The sequence below is a fragment of the Poromitra crassiceps genome, assembly GCF_964638095.1.
Source record: "Poromitra crassiceps genome assembly, chromosome: 4".
Classification (NCBI taxonomy): Eukaryota; Metazoa; Chordata; class Actinopteri; order Beryciformes; family Melamphaidae; genus Poromitra; species Poromitra crassiceps.
Genome location: NC_139626.1, coordinates 33300818 through 33316253, shown reverse-complemented (window position 1 = coordinate 33316253; position 15436 = coordinate 33300818). Strand labels below are relative to the sequence as shown.

The 15436-nt window shown below is 46.0% G+C and overlaps 1 protein-coding gene across 2 annotated transcripts in view; it reads right to left on the bottom strand.

Annotated features, from left to right (window-relative positions):
- Nucleotides 1–15436, bottom strand: part of itgb4 (integrin, beta 4) — a 45959-nt gene that overhangs the window by 12270 nt on the left and 18253 nt on the right. For both annotated transcript variants that reach the window (XM_083635565.1, XM_083635564.1), the window contains exons 11-30: nt 13704–13871; nt 13197–13273; nt 12843–13054; nt 11830–11933; nt 11491–11719; nt 11210–11335; nt 10958–11064; nt 9593–9626; nt 9162–9356; nt 8956–9059; nt 8533–8591; nt 8138–8161; nt 7891–8039; nt 5787–5966; nt 5545–5693; nt 3309–3516; nt 2880–3197; nt 1547–1830; nt 1247–1427; nt 967–1104 (exon numbers count right to left, since the gene is read on the bottom strand). In XM_083635565.1, coding sequence (XP_083491691.1) covers nt 967–1104; nt 1247–1427; nt 1547–1830; nt 2880–3197; nt 3309–3516; nt 5545–5693; nt 5787–5966; nt 7891–8039; nt 8138–8161; nt 8533–8591; nt 8956–9059; nt 9162–9356; nt 9593–9626; nt 10958–11064; nt 11210–11335; nt 11491–11719; nt 11830–11933; nt 12843–13054; nt 13197–13273; nt 13704–13871 — 3046 coding nt within the window. The remainder of the gene's footprint in view (nt 1–966; nt 1105–1246; nt 1428–1546; nt 1831–2879; nt 3198–3308; nt 3517–5544; nt 5694–5786; nt 5967–7890; nt 8040–8137; nt 8162–8532; nt 8592–8955; nt 9060–9161; nt 9357–9592; nt 9627–10957; nt 11065–11209; nt 11336–11490; nt 11720–11829; nt 11934–12842; nt 13055–13196; nt 13274–13703; nt 13872–15436) is intronic.

Here is a 15436-nt window from a genome sequence, read left to right as displayed (position 1 = left end):
GCCGGGGGCCGAACAAATATTGTCATGGCGTAACCCATGGATGGGCAACTTTGATGATAGAGAGGGCCACAAAAAATTTCCTCGCTACCAGGTTTTGCTGAGGGCCGAACGGCGCCAGCGTGAAAGATTTGGTGCAATTGAAGCCAGGTTTAGAGGAATAACTCATTTTAAATTAACAGTTGTTAATATTATATCCTTTTCTATTTTATCCTTTTCTCACTCACTCCTATGTCACCACCTGCTCTCAGGGCTTGAAATTAACTTTTTTGACCACCTGCCAATATGGCTGCTAGATTTTAAAGTTACCAGCCAATTAGAATTTCCACTAGTCGAAATGTTTTTCTTGAAATAAACCAAAATATGAGTACGGTAAGTTAATTTAAGCATAAGTATCAGTAAGTGGCCCGGGATGATCAAAGCCTGTGTTGAGGGTCACACGAACAAAAATGCACTCTTGAAGCTAAATAAATCCAAAAGCAATGAGTTAATTATTTAAATTTCTACTTCAATGTAGCCTTTTAGTCATAAAGATTATTGAAAGATATTCCATATTCCAGACTGAAATGCTATAACAGAAGTGGAGTATTGGCCAGAATGACATGAACATTTGGACACTTATTCAGCGGGTATCATCATGTTGCGTTCAGGTGCACTGTAAAAAAAGACAAAAAAAAGAAATTGCAATTCCATCGCGGGCCACACAGGTGGCGCCCGAGGGCCACATGCGGCCGTATTTTGCCCATGTGTGGTATAAACATAGACTGTCTAAACATAGACTGTCTAAACGAGTGAGTTATATACAAATCCACCTCCCATACAGATGTAATGAACAGTGAAATTAGCTATAGAGACCAAAACCATTTTTTGAACCAGGCTGTAAACGTTTATTTCTGCTGTAACGTCGGGCATTTTAACATGGGGATTTACTCGCTTTTGCAGCAAGCCTCAAGTAACTCAGTAACTTACTCATGTCATCATCGATGGGCGTGTAGATGACCTCATAGGCTGTGATGTTGCCGTTGGTCTCCGCAGGCTCCGCCCAGCTGACCTGAGTGACGGTTCGACTGATGACGTTGAAGGCCAGGCGACCAGGCTCCCCGGGCGCTGGAGGAGGTCAGAAGATGGGGCTAAGTCAAACCTGTTTTCTCTATGGGATCAGTGTGTGCATACACTTCTGACTTGGACTGCCCTGTGTTAACCCGCAGACATCTGAGTGAACTGTCATTTGAGAGTCCACAATAATTACCATCTTCCAGAGTCTGACAGGGGATGATGTCGGTATCGCTGCCATCTCCCACAGCGTTGTAAGCACAGACACGCATTTCATAATCGCAATAGGGGTACAGGTTGGTCAGTTTAGCCTGAGTGGTCTTCACATCTATGACCTGGGCATCTGTGTCTGAGTCACCATAGATCCAGTACTTCACCTAGGAGGCACAAGCAGACAAGAGGACATGTGAGCAAGGACAAGGCCGATTTCAAATAACACGTTGAATCGCTCGAATTGATGTTGAACAAACCCCGCCTTGAGTTGACATGAACACACCTTGTAGCCCAGGGGGTTCCCAGAGGGTGGGTCCCAGTTGAGGCGGATGTCTCTGGGGCCGGTGGCGGTGGCCTTAGGGTTAGCTGGGGAGAAGAGAGGACCCCCGGGGGAGGTGGCAAAGCCAGGGGAGGTGGCTTTCTGGTTGACGAAGCCCATACCCATCTGAGGCATCTGGATTTCATCGTCCGTAAAGCCAAAGCCGGGGGAGCTGCTAAAGCCGGGGGAGGTGGCTTTCTGGTTGACAAAGCCCATGCCCATCTTCTGCATCTGGGCCATCTCTGGACCTGCAGGAGGTGGTGGTGAGAAAGACAATAGATACATAATTATAAAATGTAATTGTGAGAAAAATGGCAGTACGACATCAGCACACATAGATGAATGAATTAATTTATTAATTTATTTCCGACAGATGTTAAAAAACTACACAATGAACAGATAAAACAACAGACAACTGACAACAGACTGTGGCTGCTGAGTACAGACTGACAACAGACTGTGGCTGCTGAGTACAGACTGACAACAGACTGTGGCTGCTGAGTACAGACTGACAACAGACTGTGGCTGCTGAGTACAGACTGACAACAGACTGTGGCTGCTGAGTACAGAAAGGTGTTTTTCCCTGATGCAGTCTTAAACCTACAGGGGACAACATTGATCTCACCAGCTCTAGTCGATTACCCATGAGTATCACTGATGAGTTTAAAATAGTTTTTTTTATGTAGTTGGGGACAGAGCCAAACAATATTCTGTGGGTGAGACCCACCTTAATATGCCTTACACCCTGCTGTCAATTGACAACCATTTTAGTTCTGTCACATGGGAGCGGCCAACATGGGTACAAGACGCAACTCTTATCAATTTATTTTGAGATGTCTGTCATTTAGTTTTGATGTACTTGGGGGTACTGGTATACCACGCCGTACACGCGTAGTCATAGTGGGGTTGCACTAAAGTCATGGTCAACACTTTCAGGTTTTTTGTGTCCAGAAAAGAGTGCAGTGTGTAGTTGTATACCACTGCTGAGTGGAGAAATTACAAACCTACTGTATGTGCAGGACATGTGAAAATGGCTTGTTCACCTTGTTAACTGCTTTTACATGTCCTAATATATATACCTTGATAGAAATGCACAAAACCTTCATTTTCTCATATTTTTACATTAAAACCCCATTCATTTTCAACATATCTGCATTGCATCTACATCACATTGCCAGTAGGCATACATACAAATTCCAAACAAAAATATCATCACCACTCTCTCTCCCATCATATAAAACTTTAAATCTAGGTTTCTGCTTTTATGACACACAATAGTATCTCCATCCTCTCTTACCTCCGTCCGTGACATTGACCAGGGTGGTCTTCCTCTCCCCGACCGAGGCGTTGCTACTTGGGTCAAACAGCTCCACCTGGAAGGTCTCCGTCTGGACGGGTCCGGGGTGCGTCCGCGGGTCGATCACGATGTTCTTCTCTGACTCTCCGGGAGCGAACTTGAGAGGGCCGGAGAGCTCGAAGCGCTGGGCCTTCTTGGTGCGCCACTTCACTGTGACCGGGATGTCCTTGTTGCGAGTGCGGACCACGGGGATGTTGTAGGTGGGGTCGGACGTGGTGAAGTTCTGTGTGGCCTTCTTGAACATCATCACACTGGGCTCTGGAGAAAGAAAGATGATCCAGAGAAAGAGAGAGAACTTTAGCGATCATGGCTCTGGCTCAACACATCTCTCTAAAACACATCGGTGTAAGACCTCTTGCATCCTTTCACCTGGCTGATCTGTGATGGTGACAGTAGTTCTAGGGTAGCGTCCCAGCTTGGCACCCTGCCGTGGGTTACTGAGGTCCAAGACGAACTGCTTGACCTGCTTGTCCTCCAGGAGGCCATCTTTCTCCCCCAGCTCCAGCAGACGAACAGGCACTGTCTTCTGGGTCTCACCCGGACCGTAACTCAAGTCTCCTAACACAGTCACGTAGTCCTGTAACACATTAAGCCAGATTAGGGTTGGATTGCTGCTGACCGGTATTTTACCAACTAGGTAAAAATAAGGCAGAATTGCCTCTAAAGGATCGTTCATACCAGGTGTATTTGGAGTGGTTTATTTGAAGTGGAGTATACTACATACTCCTTAGGATGGTTTATTTGAGTATGTTCGGACAAAGTCATTTGAACTGTGGTGCGGTTCATTAGGAGTGGGCAATACAAAAAACAAGCCTAAAACACAAGGTTTTAGGAGGAGACAGATGCTTGGGCAGAATCGCCTAAGAAAACGAACCAAGGGCAGTCTGGACTGATGCTCATATTCAGCTATTTCCTCATGTGTTCTTAACTGGTATGAACATCAGAGAAGGCAGATTACTGCAAAGACCACAGACCATCATGTTTAGTCAAAGTTACAGGGAATCCATGTGGTTTTGTTTACAAGACCTGGTTTTCCTTCTAATTGGGAATTGTAAACTGAAACAAACCAAAAATGGTTCAGAAGGAAGAAAACAAACGGTAGGTGTGGTCACACTCTAGGTAGATGTGTGCAAGGGAGTTGTACCAAGCGGCAACCTCGGGCTTGGACAAATTAAGCCAATGCGGAAATGCAGTTCCTTGAAAGGCCACTTGAGGCTGGCTCCAAAAGGGAGTCAATTCCAATTCATTCCCATGTTAAAATGCCCGACTTTACAGCATAAATAAACATGTTTACAGCCTGTCCAAAGGTAAAGCATCAGCTTGCTTCAGGCACTGATCCCACACCGAGACAAGGTGCAAAGGTTCAAAAGCCTTTATTTTTCTAGGGCATGAGAAATTAAAATGAAATGCCGACCGGTTTCAGCCACACAGGGCCTCCTTCAGGGTGTGTTGGAAAGAAGTGTTTACAGCCTGGTTCTTCAGCCACGCAGGGCCTCCTTCATGGTGTGTTGGAAAGAAGTGTTTACAGCCTGGTTCTTCAGCCACGCAGGGCCTCCTTCAGGGTGTGTTGGAAAGAAGTGTTTACAGCCTGGTTCTTCAGCCACACAGGGCCTCCTTCAGGGTGTGTTGGAAAGAAGTGTTTACAGCCTGGTTCTTCAGCCACACAGGGCCTCCTTCAGGGTGTGTTGGAAAGAAGTGTTTACAGCCTGGTTCTTCAGCCACACATGGCCTCCTTCAGGGTGTGTTGGAAAGAAGTGTTTACAGCCTGGTTCTTCAGCCACACAGGGCCTCCTTCATGGTGTGTTGGAAAGAAGTGTTTACAGCCTGGTTCTTCAGCCACACAGGGCCTCCTTCAGGGCGTGTTGGAAAGAAGTGTTTACAGCCTGGTTCTTCAGCCACACAGGGCCTCCTTCAGGGTGTGTTGGAAAGAAGTGTTTACAACCTGGTTCTTCAGCCACACAGGGCCTCCTTCAGGGCGTGTTGGAAAGAAGTGTTTACAGCCTGGTTCTTCAGCCACACAGGGCCTCCTTCAGGGTGTGTTGGAAAGAAGTGTTTACAACCTGGTTCTTCAGCCACACAGGGCCTCCTTCAGGGTGTGTTGGAAAGAAGTGTTTACAGCCTGGTTCTTCAGCCACACAGGGCCTCCTTCATGGTGTGTTGGAAAGAAGTGTTTACAGCCTGGTTCTTCAGCCACACAGGGCCTCCTTCAGGGCGTGTTGGAAAGAAGTGTTTACAGCCTGGTTCTTCAGCCACACAGGGCCTCCTTCAGGGTGTGTTGGAAAGAAGTGTTTACAACCTGGTTCAAAAAACAGTTTGGGTCTCTATAGCTCATTTCAACTTTCAGGACAACTGTGTGAGGGGTGATTTTTTAAATAGAACTCACCCTTTTAGAGTCAAATAAACGATAAAAAAGAGTATGTTTTGAGCGTGATTGACAGGTTGCCTGTCTAGTGATCGCGCAGCTCCCTGATCACGGACCAATAGTAGGCAGCGCTGCGGCTGCAAGTCTACAAACCAATGGGCTACGTCCTTCTTGTCTATGGTTTGCACATGTGGGTGTAGCTCACCTTCTTGTCTATGGTTTGCACATGTGGTTGTAGCTCACCTTCTTGTCCTTGGCCGTGAGGTCCCGTGTGCAGTAGGTGACCTGTGTGCGTCCATCCTCTATGATCTCTCTGCCGATGGGGATGTTGGCCACCCCGTCCTGCCTACTGTATGTGTAGGCCGGCTGGAGGAAGGAGAACACACTGGTGGCTGTGGAGAGGAGGGAGGAGGGAACCCATGAGAGCCATCCATTGCAGATATCACACATACCATTATCTCCACAAGAAAGCTGAGATTTCTCACCGTGCTCTTTGATGATGGTGATGTTGACAATGCGTTTTCCGATCGCAGCGATGCCCAGTGGCACGTCCACTGCCTCCACCTTGAGCTGCTTCTTGTCATCGTCTTCGTCCTTGACGAAGAGCGGCACGTGGACGTCCACCGACTCCACGCCTTCCTGGAACTCCACTGCCCCCGCAGCCTCTGCAGAGGGGGCAGAGATACAGGCATGCAAGCCACGCATACGCACACACACACACACACACACACACACACACACACACACACACACACACACACACACACACAAACTCAGTAAACACTTTCCTAATGAGTTGATGGTCTCAATGGCCAGTTTGAAGTCTTCTTCAGTACAGCATGATGTTCACTTAGTCATTGTTCCATTTAGAGTTCATAAAGCAGAGTATAAAGCAGACTATGTTTTGGGGCGTGATTGAGTGGTCGCCTGTCCAGGCAGGACCAATAGCAAGTGGCGCCGCAGCTCTGTGGGAAACTGCTAGTCTCGTGCTAGCTGCTTCTGCGCGCTAGCTGCTTCTGGCTCCAAATAACCAAGATGGCGACAGTCAATATACCAAAGTCAAGGCTTCAAAACGGGAGTCCATAAATGAATGGGTGATGTGTCCATATTTCTATACGGTCTATATGATCTACTACACCCACAAACATAGCCACATACACTCACACACCTCTGTCTATATACAGTCTATATGATCTACACCCACAAACATAGTCACATACACTCACACACCTCTGTCTATATACAGTCTATATGATCTACACCCACAAACAGTCACATACACTCACACACCTCTGTCTATATACAGTCTATATGATCTACACCCACAAACATACTCACATACACTCACACACCTCTGTCTATATACAGTCTATATGATCTACACCCACAAACATAGTCACATACACTCACACACCTCTGTCTTATACAGTCTATATGATCTACACCCACAAACATAGCCACATACACTCACACACCTCTGTCTATATACAGTCTATATGATCTACACCCACAAACATAGTCACATACACTCACACACCTCTGTCTATATACAGTCTATATGATCTACACCCACAAACATAGTCACATACACTCACACACCTCTGTCTATATACAGTCTATATGATCTACACCCACAAACATAGTCACATACACTCACACACCTCTGTCTATATACAGTCTATATGATCTACACCCACAAACATAGCCACATACACTCATACACCTCTGTCTATATACAGTCTATATGATCTACACCCACAAACATAGTCACATACACTCACACACCTCTGTCTATATACAGTCTATATGATCTACACCCACAAACATAGTCACATACACTCACACACCTCTGTCTATATACAGTCTATATGATCTACACCCACAAACAGTCACATACACTCACACACCTCTGTCTATATACAGTCTATATGATCTACACCCACAAACATACTCACATACACTCACACACCTCTGTCTATATACAGTCTATATGATCTACACCCACAAACATAGTCACATACACTCACACACCTCTGTCTATATACAGTCTATATGCTCTACACACACAAACATAGTCACATACACTCACACACCTCTGTCTATATACAGTCTATATGCTCTACACACACAAACATAGTCACATACACTCACACACCTCTGTCTATATGCAGTCTATATGATCTACACACACAAACATAGTCACATACACTCACACACCTCTGTCTATATACAGTCTATATGATCTACACACACAAACATAGTCACATACACTCACACACCTCTGTCTATATACAGTCTATATGATCTACACACACAAACATAGTCACATACACTCACACACCTCTGTCTATATACAGTCTATATGATCTACACAGACAAACATAGTCACATACACTCACACACCTCTGTCTATATACAGTCTATATGATCTACACACACAAACATAGTCACATACACTCACACACCTCTGTCTATATACAGTCTATATGATCTACACACACAAACATAGTCACATACACTCACACACCTCTGTCTATATACAGTCTATATGATCTACACACACAAACATAGTCACATACACTCACACACCTCTGTCTGTGGCCACAGTGTAGTAGCCCGGCACCACTTTGAGGTCTTGGAACTTTCCGGACTGGACATTTTTCTCAGTCAGCTTGACAATATCAGGGTAGCTGGAGCGAGGAGCGGCCAGGACAGTGTCCACGATGGTGTGGTCCTGCCTGGGGAGCAGAGAAGAGAAAGACCTGTAAGTTTAGCGGACCAGAGAAGGACGATAAACTCTGTTGCTGTCTTAGTGTTGCATTAATCAGAATGTTACCTTTTGCCAGCATTTCTTTGTATTCTGCCAAAACAAAAATATGATTTTGGATGAGAGAAAGAATGGAGACTTCATTCTTATTCCTATTCTGATTAGTGAATGAAAATTCTGCAATAATTTAAACAAGATAAGATGAGAGAAGCTGAAACTTAAAATTATGTGTGTGGGCAAATTAGGCTGTTGCAGGATAAATTAATATAAACAACAATGAACAGAGCAAATGGGGGTTATATAAACATATAAATATGAAGAACTACAATATATAGAAATTACAGCATCTGTGCAGGATGTGCACAGATGCTGTGGTTGTGTCATACCCACACAAAGTCTATAGTAGAAGGTCATATATATGTTCATACACATTACATGTATGTAATTTGCATGTAACTTCTCACCTGAATGCGGTCTTCTGAACTTTCTGGGCCCCGGGAACCTGCTTGTACACCTCATTTAGCTGGATAGAAGAAGACAAACACACAAACACAAACAAACAGCTCATTTAGCTGGATAGAAGAAGACAAACACACAAACACAAACAAACAGCTCATTTAGCTGGATAGAAGAAGACAAACACAACATTCAGTGATCTCTGTCATCAGTTTTGAAGTGGCAGAGCATCAAAGGCCGACCTACTGTACCACCACCCACCCACCATCGCAGACACACTCACGTTATCGGACACACTCACCCAGGGGCGTGGGAAGTGGGGGTGCTTAGGGTGCTGCAGCACCCTCTAATGTTTTGCATTGGAATTGCAATGTCAATTAAAAAAAAGATTAAAATGTGTTTTATATGTCCACCATCGCAGACACACTCACGTTATCGGACACTTCCTTGCGGAGTATTTCGGTGTCTCTGGATTCAGGGCGGGTCAGGTTGTCTGAGAACTGCCTGTTTAGACGGAGGGAGACGGGGAACTGGACTGGAGTAAATGAAAATGGGAGACACAGAAACAGAGAACTTAGAGTTCACCATTCACATTCAAACTCATCGTGGAATCATGACTATTGGGAGGATCACTCACTGCTCTCTTTTGGGTTGGGCTGGATCTGAGCCTGCGGGTGTTTGGGTCCTCGGTGTACGTTGTCGGTGACCTTCCAGCGGACCACATCGGTGCCTTTGAGCGGGCCTGTCCTCACCATGGGCGTGTCCAGGTGGTCCGAGGTGAGCAGGGACTGGCGGAGCAGGTACTCATCCTCCTTGAAGCCAACCCTGCGTCCTACAGACAATATATCATTGGATGAATCCTGCTCAACAGTTAACAAAGGGCTAGATGGCAGGGTGGAAGATTTCAAATGTTATTGTCATAGTTGGAGTAGATTTTCTTCATTGCACATGCTATATGGGCTTGGTGCATCAATGTAAGACTCTAGGAACAGTAGTGCAAAAATAGGAATATACTGCATGTGGACATACATGTATTATGTGGTTCATATTGAGTATAGCAGGTCTTACCTCCCCCACAGCAAGGCAGCAGGGCAAGGCAGGCCTGTGACAAGAAAGACAAGACAGACGTCATTAATTTCCTCGTGACATAAAAATATGAATCATTTGTGTGTGTGTGTGTGTGTGTGTGTGTGTGTGTGTGTTAGGGATGGGAAAGTTGGAAAAAGTCTGACTGTGCAGAATTATGTTTACTTCTGAGCCACAAATCTTTCTAGTGATGCCATTTAATTGGCTCGCTAGAATGTAAACAACAATTTAAAGATGTGATTACAAAGTGCAAATAGAGAGATGACCACAGCACTGACAGCAGAATAACATGGAATTCATTTTGCTGTCCCACGATACGTATCGTCACTTTTTACCACGTGCACAGCACGCTGGTCAACAGACATTTCATGGTGCTTTAATATCCTAATACTGAAATACATTGTACTTTTTCCAAACGGTTCCAAAATACAGCGACAGCAATGCTGTTAAAAAAGTTGTATGTACAGCACAAGATGATATTATCCTACAAGAAACACACTGAAACACATTGATAGAGCACATAATAGGGCTGCATGATACATGGGCTGTCATGGTGATGTTCAAGTGTATTACACTTGAATATGGGGGGGGGGGATGTGTCCTTTATCTCACCCTGTTATATCTTTGTTTTCATCATGACACTATACAAGAACTAACACAAATTGAATGGAATAACTATTGTCACGATTTTGCGTCACTCCATTCGTGGCTGGACCCCATCTAGCCACAACCCAAGTAAGCCTGCCCCCACGGTTGCCACACGACGCACGTGGTCCTGGGCTGGATTTGCCCTTGTTTCTATTGCGATATATTGAATTTGGAAATATGGTACCATCCTGTGTGTGTATTTGTGTGTACCTTGCAGTACCACCCCATGTGTGTATTTGTGTGTACCTTGCAGTACCATCCCGTGTGTGTATTTGTGTGTACCTTGCAGTACCATCTCGTGTGTGTATTTGTGTGTACCTTGCAGTACCATCCCGTGTGTGTATTTGTGTGTACCTTGCAGTACCATCCCGTGTGTGTATTTGTGTGTACCTTGCAGTACCATCCCGTGTGTGTATTTGTGTGTACCTTGCAGTACCATCCCATGTGTGTATTTGTGTGTACCTTGCAGTACCACCCCGTGTGTGTATTTGTGTGTACCTTGCAGTACCATCTCGTGTGTGTATTTGTGTGTACCTTGCAGTACCATCCCATGTGTGTATTTGTGTGTACCTTGCAGTACCATCCCATGTGTGTATTTGTGTGTACCTTGCAGTACCATCCCATGTGTGTATTTGTGTGTACCTTGCAGTACCATCCCGTGTGTGTATTTGTGTGTACCGTGTGTGTATTTGTGTGTACCTTGCAGCAGGCGCAGTATTTCCAGCAGCAGAGCAGCAGGAGACCCAGCAGCAACATGAGGAACATGATGAGCGGGATCAGCCACAGGAAGCCAGCGGGGGGACAGTCTAAAGGGACGGACCAGCAAAACACTACTGTCAGGACACAACATTACACACGCCAGCTATCTCAAAGGATATAGCAACTTCCATGAGAATATACTGTACATATACTGTACGACACAAGGAAAATAAAACCTCTGTTGCCGCTCACCTTTCTTCTTGAGCACCTGAACCTCCAGTTCTTTGACGGTTGGGTCTTTAGGGTAGTCGACAGTGTAGTAGTATGTACAGTCATCATCCTCGTCACGGAAACTGCACGAGTCAATCACCTTGTCCGCTGCAAACACACACACACACACACATGCACACACACACACACACACACACACAGAAAATACATTAAGTCTAGAATAGATTTGTCATCACTGCCTATTCCAACGGAGGATGAGGTGTGTCTCTCAGCTCACGTTCCCCCTCCTCCTCTGTGCTTACATTCTTTCAGTTCGTCCACCTCGACGATCTTGAAGGTGCACTCTTTACACTTAGCTTCCTCCTTCCTCTCTCCTGTCTTCCAGGCCTGACACTGGACACAGCTCCTCTTGGCCTCGCAGATGCCGATCTGGGCCTGGAAGTTGGCCTCGCAGGTGGAGGTGAGCCCCATGCCGGAGTCCTGACATGCACAGCGGCCGCACACGCACTGACCTCGCCCGTTGCAGATGCCCTTGTGCGGATAAAGACACAGTCAGGCATCGATTGGAGACATCAAGACCTTTGAGAGACGATGACCTTCTTCTCTTTGTCATGGAGACCGGTGTGGCCTGCTCCACTCACCCCCTTGCTGTCCAGACAGGTCTGGTTACTCTTGGGACACTCACAAGCCAGGCCTTCCCAGCCCTCGGCACAGGAACACTGGCCCATGAGGCAGGAGCCGCGGTCTGATGAGATCAGATGAAGGTGAAGGAGATGAAAGGAAAACATTTGCAGCAGTCGAAATCAACCGTGGACAATTTGCCATCCGGCTAACACTGCTGCATTTACAGTAATGTGCATTGTCTCTCAAATAAGGAAATAAATTAAAATTAAAATTAAAATACAGAAAGAAAGAAAGAAAGAAAGAAAGAAAGAAAGAAAGAAAGAAAGAAAGAAAGAAAGAAAGAAAGAAAGAAAGAAAAAGAAAGAAATTAAGAAAGAAAGAAAGAAAGAAAGAAAGAAAGAAAGAAAAAGAAAGAAAGAAAGAAAGAAAGAAAGAAAGAAAGAAAGAAAGAAAGGTTTTTTCCCTTCCGTTTTCCTCCCCGTTTTCTCCTCAATTGTACTTGGCCAATTCCCTGTCCCGGCCGTTGCTCCACCCCAAGGATCACATGTTCCTCCGCAGGGTGAGACAATGGGCCCTTTTCACAGCAGCCATTTTGTGTCTAAAAGGCAGGGTAAACAACAGGTGCAACCAAAACATTAATGAGGGTCCCAGCACTGGATTGGAAGTTGGAAACCCTCATTCATATTTTGATTGCACCCATGGACTGCTGCACCTGTCTTTACCCTGCCTTTTAGACACAAAAACGGCTGCTGTGAAAACGGCCCATTCTATAATCCTTGGATTTAGAAAAACCTCTCAAAGCTAATTGGATGAACTCGTGGTGAAAAGCGGACATGTTGGAGATAAAAGTCTTCCATCCAAAAACAGCAACATGCAATAAATGAGAGGAGTATTAGAATGTGAAGAAAAGCAGTGAAAATACAGCGTGCGTGTATACAGGGATGTGCAGAAAACTAAGTGCTTGCAGTCACAATACAGGTGGAGATGGTTAGGTCATTTCACACACACACACTCTCAAACTCTGTCTCACCGTTGCAGAGAAATCCTCCGAATCTCTGGCACTGGGTCCTGTCATACTGGCAGTAGCGGCCCTCGAACTGCTCGGGGTCGTAGCACACGCAGGCTCCACACTGGCAGTCCCCACGGCCCGAACACGGCTCCGTCACGCCGGGGCCGGGAGCCAGACACAGGCCCGAGTCCCTGCTCGACACGCTGGCCGAGCAGTTACAGAATGTGCTCAGCCTGCAGGAGAGGGGGCATGGAGAGAGCGGGAGACAGGACGGTGGTCGTTAGTCCCGCAGGCTTCAGTGCGCTCGTGCCGTTATTTTGAAAATGGTAGTCATCATAGCCTCCAGATAAGAGGAATGGATCCTCATGGTCTCACCAGCCTTCGTAGCACCGACACTTTCCACACACCAGCTCTCCGTTGCCGTTGCATCTGGCTGCTTTAGGAGAGGGCGTCTGGAGGACAGACATTAAGAGGAAGTAAGTAAGTCAACTTGATTTATAAAACCAGAGTTACAAGGTGCTGTACAATCAAAACACAAACATTACGAGATGAAATGAAATTAGAAATCCTAGTTTTGAGCCTGGATTTTGGGACAGCCAGAAGGCCTCGGTCAGAAGACCTGAGAGAGCTCTGGCCTCTGTAGCCAAGGGACACAATCATTCAGGTCAAAGAGCGGCCAGACAGTGAAGTGCTTTATAGGTGATTCAAATCATGTTCAAATCAACACAGTCAACACAGGTGTGAATCCATCAGAAAGGAGTGTGTGTGTGTGTGTGTGTGTGTGTGTGTGTGTGTGTGTGTGTGTGTGTGTGTGTGTGTGTGTGTGTGTGTGTGTGTGTGTGTGCGTGAGTGTGTGTGTGTACATGCGCGCGTGCGTGCTACCTGCTCACAGGTGCAGATTGGACACAGGACTTCAGCCTTAACGTTCAGGGCGGTGCTGAAAGTGGAGGGCTTGACTCTCATGGTCCCCTCTTTATCATCATGCTGCATCTGACAGACAGGCTCCTCGTTCACCATCCGCTGGGCCTTGAACCGCACCTTGAACTTGCCCTGGGGAACACGCACACAAAACGTTAACGCACGTGTGTGTGTGTGTGTGTGTGTGTGTGTGTGTGTGTGTGTGTGTGTGTGTGTGTGTGTGTGTGTGTGTGTGTGTGTGTGTGTGTGTGTGTGTGTGTGAGTGTGTGCGTGTGCGTGTGTATGAGTCTTTGTGTAGTCATGAGTAGGGTTAGATCACACATGGGCAAAATGCGGCCCCAGGGCCGGACCTGGCCACTGGACCATCACAATCCGGCCCCCAAGGTCCTCAAAGAACTCCATAAAACTCAATAAAACTCAATAAAAGGCAGAATTATGTTAGTAAATCTCATCTGCTACGGCCATTGGATTTGTATCACTATTATATCATGAGATTAACGAGACATTACCACCAATCACAATGGGAGAGAGGGTTAAAAATAGTTAATTAATATAGTTAATAGTGTTGGCAGGTATGATCTGCAATGTGTGGCCCTTCACTTATTTTGATGTATGTCAGTATGGCCCTCAGGGAGAAAAAACATTGACCCACCTCTGGGTTAGAGCTATATTGTGGAGGTTGTTCCCTGACTGCCCACCTCTGGGTTAGAGCTATATTGTGGAGGTTGTTCCCTGACTACAGCTACATAAGAACAGGCTGTAACTCTGGGTTAGAGCTATATTGTGGAGGCTGTTCCCTGACTACAGCTCCATAAGAACAGGCTGTAACTCTGGGTTAGAGCTATATTGTGGAGGTTGTTCCCTGACTACAGCTACATAAGAACAGGCTGTAACTCTGGGTTAGAGCTATATTGTGGAGGTTGTTCCCTGACTACAGCTACATAAGAACAGGCTGTAACTCTGGGTTAGAGCTATATTGTGGAGGTTGTTCCCTGACTACAGCTACATAAGAACAGGCTGTAACTCTGGGTTAGAGCTATATTGTGGAGGTTGTTCCCTGACTACAGCTACATAAGAACAGGCTGTAACTCTGGGTTAGAGCTATATTGTGGAGGCTGTTCCCTGACTACAGCTACATAAGAACAGGCTGTAACTCTGGGTTAGAGCTATATTGCGGAGGTTGTTCCCTGACTACAGCTACATACAGGCTGTAACTCTGGGTTAGAGCTATATTGCGGAGGTTGTTCCCTGACTACAGCTACATACAGGCTGTAACTCTGGGTTAGAGCTATATTGTGGAGGCTGTTCCCTGACTACAGCTACATAAGAACAGGCTGTAACTCTGGGTTAGAGCTATATTGCGGAGGTTGTTCCCTGACTACAGCTACATACAGGCTGTAACTCTGGGTTAGAGCTATATTGTGGAGGTTGTTCCCTGACTACAGCTACATAAGAACAGGCTGTAACTCTGGGTTAGAGCTATATTGCGGAGGTTGTTCCCTGACTACAGCTACATACAGGCTGTAACTCTGGGTTAGAGCTATATTGTGGAGGTTGTTCCCTGACTACAGCTACATACAGGCTGTAACTCTGGGTTAGAGCTATATTGTGGAGGTTGTTCCCTGACTACAGCTACATAAGAACAGGCTGTAACTCTGGGTTAGAGCTATATTGCGGAGGTTGTTCCCTGACTACAG